This window comes from Electrophorus electricus, chromosome 1 (genome assembly GCF_041902795.1).
Source record: "Electrophorus electricus isolate QZ-2024a chromosome 1, ASM4190279v1, whole genome shotgun sequence".
NCBI lineage: Eukaryota > Metazoa > Chordata > Actinopteri > Gymnotiformes > Gymnotidae > Electrophorus > Electrophorus electricus.
The window spans coordinates 23,561,579-23,568,720 of NC_137497.1; the positions used below are offsets into that span (position 1 = coordinate 23,561,579).

General features: G+C 39.6%; 1 protein-coding gene across 5 annotated transcripts in view; it reads left to right on the forward strand.

Moving 5' to 3' along the window:
* The first annotated feature begins 240 nt into the window (after positions 1–240).
* LOC145657518 (NACHT, LRR and PYD domains-containing protein 3-like) overlaps positions 241–7,142 on the forward strand; it is a 47,862-nt gene continuing 40,960 nt past the window's right edge. For 4 of the 5 annotated variants that reach the window (XM_081712765.1, XM_081712774.1, XM_081712777.1 and 1 more), the window contains exons 1-2: positions 241–336; positions 5,388–5,495. In XM_081712765.1, the coding sequence (XP_081568891.1) occupies positions 5,446–5,495 (50 nt within the window). In that variant the 5' untranslated portion in view covers positions 241–336; positions 5,388–5,445. Of the gene's footprint in view, positions 337–4,983; positions 5,066–5,387; positions 5,496–7,142 lie in introns of all 5 variants that reach the window. The other variant, XM_081712772.1, reaches the window with a different exon arrangement.

Consider the following 7,142-nt stretch of genomic DNA (forward strand, 5'->3'; position numbering starts at 1 on the left):
GACATAGTGGAGATTTACTCTCAGCGCAGCCGCAAAACAAGTTCGTGTAGGCGGGACTGTGAATCCATTGGCGGTATAGACTGTATAGTGTATGATTGGCTGCAACAAAATGATGGACAGCTAACTTTGGCTGCTGATTGGCTTAACAAAAATGAACGTTATAAGAAATCGGTTGTGTAATAGGCTTCATACGAAAATGCTTGACATGTGCTCTACTTACGCCCACTGGTGTTCCTGTAGTCCCTCCCTTCTCAAGAAAACGAAAGTATTTTCTGAACTGTTGCCGTTATTGAAAGTTGGGCGGATTGGAGATACGCGCGTTTAAAATATTTCACGGTAAGTTCATCCTATTTGTAAAAATGCGATGTCGGTGCAGTTTTAACAGCGTGTTTTGTACATACATAGTTCTGTTTCAATCGTCGGTTCACCCAAAAGTGGATTAAATGTAAAGATTAAAGTCCTGGTGAAGTTAACGGTACGCATCTAAAATGACGGACACTAAAATGGCCCAGTACGATCGCACAGTTATATTTTTAAATAATAGTAATAAAATAACTGGCTCAGATATACGTTGTCAGTTATTGTAAATCTCGATTTTAAGTCGTAGTTAGTCAGTAATCTTTCCAAATGCTCCCAGTTTAAACTCCTCTGGCATAAACGTAAAGTTGCTGCTGTAGCGTTTGTTTTTTTACAGTTAGTTTCCTGTTCAGTTTCAGCCATTTTTTAGTGTTGTCCAAATCCTCACTGGACAGTTCAGATTCCCTGTATAGTTCATTATCTGCATTATTAACTATAGTTTGTGATCGGACGGTCAACACTGACGTTTCTACGCTTGTTTGGAGTTTCTGAAGCGCAGCATTTTGAAACACTGATCTGAAGTGTGGCGCAAAACGGCCATGTCACGTGACCACGGCTAAACGAAGCTTGTTTCTACAGGTGTGATACAGAACCTGCCGCTCCTGTCTTTGACTGACAGTGTCTGAAACAAACCTGATCACACATCTGTCTCAGTCACAAACTCTATAAATGCTTATAAGTCAACAAAACACACCCCAACTTTGAGGGTTTTGTGAGAATAGAGAATTTGAGAGACGGAGAAATTCAGTGTTGTCTAGATAGAAGGTTATTGATAGGACATTTTGACTGATAGGCTAGTGAGAGACATCCAGTGAGCAGTAGTTAGGATAGATATAGTGACATTAATATATAGAAAGTGTATGTAGAGAGAGATGCTCTGGTTTACTGACAGGAGTGATGTGCTGTACATTCACACATTTATATAATGGTAAAAACACCTGTGCATGCCAGCAACATGTCTTCTATGTGAATAAATCTTTTCCAAGACTGAGGAGGTAATTTGGGAAGAGAAGAAGCCCCCCAAATAGCAGAACAACAAAAATTTTACAATATAAATATAACAATAAATATATCATTTTGAGACATTGTTTCTTTATTTTACTATGAAATCTATTCCATACAGACAATTCATTAAATTTGTCTGCACTTCATACACTACAGAGTTCATGTGAACCCACAGAACCCAACAGAGTACATGTGAACCCACAGAACCCAACAAAGTTCATCTGAACCCACAGAGCCCAACAGAGTACATGTGAACCCACAGAACCCAACAAAGTTCATGCAAAGCCACAGAATTCTACAGAGTTCAAGTAAACCCACAGAACCCATGTAGTTATTTATCCCAGTAAACATACCGGGATTTTGTTAATAGATTATCTTTCTAAATGTCTTACACATGAAACTGAAATGCCAAGAATTTGAAATGCCTCACAGAACACAACAGAAACAGTAGTTTCTTTTAAATATTTATTAATCATATGTATCAATAACCTGGTATAACCCACCAGAATAATATCTAGGCAAAGTAGTTTAGACATTGTTGTTTCACAGAATAGAATTATCAAGATGTTAGCAAAAGTGGTCACTGTGGAGATCATGTCAGAATGTTTCTATTCAAAAGGCCCATAAGTGTTGGAAGAATTATGAGTGAATATTATTTACTTTTGTTGTTCCTTATAATATACTTATCTAGTTAAACGTTATGTCATTGGTTAAAAATACTGGTTGATTATCCAGTTAAACTTTGTGTCATTGGCTGAAGATATTGGTAGATTATCCAGTTAAACTCTGCGTCATTGGCTAAAGATATTGGTCAATTATCCAGTTAAACTTTGTATAATTGGCTAAAGATATCACGGTGCTGAGTGTTTCCCACACAGTAAAACTCTGTTTGTGTTAAACCCAGAGACTCTGTGTTACTGATAAAATGTAAGTCAGGCATCTTCTTTTTATATTGATATTTTGTGATGAAAAAACAATGTTAGTTGACAGTTACTAACAAGCAGACATGTTACTGCCTGTGCTCTCTGTATAGGTTTAGTTTCACTTTCATGTTTCAGTGTATTTATCCTCTGGTAATGCGGTGTTTCATATCAGTTGTACTTCCTTTGTCTATTAGTCCTTGAGTTTGGGAGGTTGAATCAGTGATTTCAATGTTAGTCATGGCCACTGCATTTCTTTATCAAGTCATTGAGTCAGTTCCAGAGATCTGCCGCTAGATGGTGCCCAAGTATCAGTTATATTGATCGTAGTATAGATATTTCAATCGACTGTAAAAGCCTTTTTTTGTGTATTGTGCATGTTGTCATTTACAAACAACATTGACATTTAAAGTAATATCTGTATTTGTGCTTGATCTCATAGCATTATTAACCTGTTCTCTACTTCACAGTTCTGTAACATCAAGTCCATGCCTGTTATTACACCTTTGATCTCAGTATGTCTTTGTGTTCTGGCCAACACACCAGGTTGAACACAGTATAAAGCCAACCTGTGCCAGTCATCCCAGTTCCCTACAGTAGTCTTTACTACACTTTTGAAAGCTTGATACTATTTTTGACACAATTGCTTCGAACATCTCAATATTTCACAAAGTCTCACTTTCCCTCCACCACCTGTAGTGTACTGTAAATGTGTCATGATTATTCCCTCCCAGCTTCCCTGTTCCGTGTTTTCCGTCTTGTGTATTTTAGTTCCATTCTGTAGTTTCGTTTTCTCGGCCCCTTGTTTGATTTTCCACACCTGTCCCTCGTTTAGTTCATGCATTTAAACCCTGTCTTGTTGCCTTGGTCTTGGTTATATATTGTTTATTTTAATGGTTGTGTTTATTTGAATGCGTGTGTTAGGCTCATTGTGTTTGATTGGTTTAATGTCTGAATGTTTTTGAGAGCTCATCTCTGTATCCCCGTAAGTTTGTACTCCACGTGTCCTAGCCTTCGTGTTTCTTAGCCATGATTTTCCCCTGTTTGCTTTTGTGTGTTTTGATTGATCATGTTGGTAATATGACCCTGGACTACACTAACAACTATGATTTTGGATTTGCCCCTAATAAATCTTGCTCTTCTCCGCACGTGTCCGCCTCCTTACAACTCAATGTTACAAAATGTAGTGAACAGCTGATGTCCACTGATTAAGGACAAAGATACCACACCTATAGTGTACTGTAAATGTAGTGATCTGATGTACACTGATTAAGGACAAAGATACCACACCTATAGTGTACTGTAAATGTAGTGAACAGGTGATGTACACTGATTAAGGACAAAGATACCACACCTATAGTGTACTGTAAATGTAGTGAACAGGTGATGTACACTGATTAAGGACAAAGATACCACACCTATAGTGTACTGTAAATGTAGTGAACAGGTGATGTACACTGATTAAGGACAAAGATACCACACCTATAGTGTACTGTAAATGTAGTGAACAGGTGATGTACACTGATTAAGGACAAAGATACCACACCTATAGTGTACTGTAAATGTAGTGAACTACTGATGTACACTGATTAAGGACAAAGATACCACACCTATAGTGTACTGTAAATGTAGTGAACTACTGATGTACACTGATTAAGGACAAAGATACCACACCTATAGTGTACTGTAAATGTAGTGAACTGCTGATGTACACTGATTAAGGACAAAGATACCACACCTATAGTGTACTGTAAATGTAGTGAACTGCTGATGTACACTGATTAAGGACAAAGATACCACACCTATAGTGTACTGTAAATGTAGTGAACAGCTGATGTACACTGATTAAGGACAAAGATACCACACCTATAGTGTACTGTAAATGTAGTGAACAGCTGATGTACACTGATTAAGGACAAAGATACCACACCTATAGTGTACTGTAAATGTCGTGAACTACTGATGTACACTGATTAAGGACAAAGATACCACACCTATAGTGTACTGTAAATGTAGTGAACAGCTGATGTATACTGATTAAGGACAAAGATACCACACCTATAGTGTACTGTAAATGTAGTGAACTACTGATGTCCACTGATTAAGGACAAAGATACCACACCTATAGTGTACTGTAAATGTAGTGAACAACTGATGTACACTGATTAAGGACAAAGATACCACACCTATAGTGTACTGTAAATGTAGTGAACAACTGATGTACACTGATTAAGGACATATAACAGACATGTTGACAGGACTGCTACCACTGTTTCCTCACTAAAGTGTCTTACTTCAATGTGTTGTGACTGTTTTATATTTTTATATTTCCAGCACAGACTAGTGTTGATAGATTCTGTCTGTTGTCTCACTAACGTACCCTACGTGTTCTATATAGACCTGTCTGTGTGGGGGAATGAGTGAGTGAGTGAGTGGATCATTACAGACACAGCCTGGGTTTATATTTGACTCATTGTCTCTGGTGTGAGAGAGAGAGAGAGTGTGTGTGTGTGTGTGTGTGTGTGTGTGTGTGTGTGTGTGTGTGTGTGTGTGTGTGTTGTGTGTGTGTGTGCTAGAAATGACGCGGTTGCTCCTCTTCCTGTTGTGCACGTTGGACCTTCACAGTGTCGATTTGCACCTCTCCAATTTTGTGGACAGTCAGATGTGATGGGTGTCAGAATGTCATTCTCTGCTTTTTCAGGGGTTACAGTAGGCTCTGCACTGCCACCTACAGTTCTGGAGAAGACTGCATGGATGAACACACTAGTATAAATACATCACAGGTCTCTCAATATGATGATGAATTTACACTTGAATTTCTTTGTCATTGGTTGTGTTAAATATATATATATATTGCATACAACAAAACTTGTTCTCATACACATATATTGCACGTTGTGTTGCTTACATCTTTATTTTATTTTATATATCTGTATTTTTATATATCTGTATATATATCTATATATTATATATCTGTATTTTTATATTTTCTTATTTTTTGCTTCATGTTTGATATCATGCTTTTTATTTTTGAATATGTTAATGTGAGTTTTATCAGGCATTGATTCAGTGTTGATTCACTCTGTGTGTGTGAACTGTTGACAGGGAGCAGAGAGCAGCATCTCCAGTGTCCAGCTGTGTGTGTGTGAAGAGAAACAACTCCATGATGGAGCCTCATAACTCCAGCAGTGGAGGAGGAACCTCTGACCCACAGTGAGGAGCTTTCCATCAGCACTTAATCTGAGGAAACAGGAAGAGGGAATATTAAGGATAAATGAGATGTAGTGAAGGATGTAATTACTCAACACTTTCCTCATCTTCATCAGGGTAAAGAGAGCAGAGCCTCCAGCACCCAGCTGATTTACTTTCACTATTCAATATCATCAGGAGGTGGAGTGAGACCCAGCCAAACACACACACACACACACACACACACACACACACACACACACACACACACACACACACACACACACACACACACACATTAATCTCTGTCAATCATCCTCAGCCATTCCCCTGCTCTCCATCTCCCACTTATTAGTTAGAAGTTCTAGTTATTCTCTCCTTCACCTGTTGCCACTTCCTCTACATATTTAAACCAAGTTCTACTATCAGTGCTGTTCTAGTTTCTGTTTGCGTGTGTGTTTGTGTGTGGTATGTTTGTGTGTTATTGAAGGACAGCTGTAATGTGTGTGGTATAGTTGTGTTCCCGACGGACAGAAGTGTGTGTGTGTGTGTGGTATGTTTGTGTTGCTGAAGGACAGGTGTGGTGTGTGTGTGTGTGTGTGTGTGTGTGTGTGTGTGTGTGTGTGTGTGTGTGTGTGTTGTTGCTGAAGGATAGGTGTGATGTGTGTGTGTGTGTGTGTGTGTGTGTGTGTGTGTGTGTGTGTGTGTGTGCGGTATGTTTGTTTTGCTGAAGGACAGGTGTGTGTGTGTGTGTGTGTGTGTGTGTGTGTGTGTGGTATGTTTTTTTAGTTGCTGAAGGACAGGTGTGATGTGTGTGTGTGGTATATTTGTATTGCTGAAGAACAGGTGTTGTTTGTGTGTTATTGAAGGACAGATGTAATGTTTGTGTAGTTGCTGAAGGACAGATGTTGTGTGGGTGTGTGTTGTTCATTTGTCTTGCTGAAGGACAGGTGTGATGTGTGTGGTATGTTTGTGTTGCTGAAGGACAGGTGTGATATGTGTGTGTGGTTCGTTTGTCTTGCTGAAGGACAGGTGTGATGTGTGTGGTATGGTTGTGTAGTTGCTGAAGGACAGGTGTGATGTGCGTGTGTGTGTGTGTGTGTGTGTGTGTGTGTAGTATGCTTGTGTACTTGCTGAAGGACAGGTGTGATGTGTGTATGTGTGTGTGTGTGTAGTTGCTGAAGGACAGGTGTGTGTGTGTGTGTGTGTGTGTGTGTGTGTGTGTGTGTGTGTGTGTGTGTGTGTGTGTGGTATGTTTGTGTAGTTGCTGAAGAACAGTTGTTGTTTGTGTGTTATTGATGGACAGATGTAATGTTTGTGTAGTTGCTGAAGGACAGGTGTGGTGTGTGTGTGGGGGTGTGTGTTGTTCGTTTGTCTTGCTAAAGGACAGGTGTGTGTGTGTGTGTGTGTGTGTGTGTGTGTGTGTGTGCGCGCATGTGGTATGTTTGTCTTGCTGAAGGACAGGTGTGATGTTTGAGTTGCTGAAGGACAGGTGTGATGTGTGTGTGTGTGTGTGTGTGGTATGTGTGTAGTTGCTGAAGGACAGGTGTAATGTGTGTGTGTGTGTGTGTGTGTGTGTGTGGTATGTTTGTGTAGTTGCTGAAGGACAGGTGTGTGTGTGTGTGTAGTTGCTGAAGGACAGGTGTGATGTGATGTGTGTGTGTGTGTGTG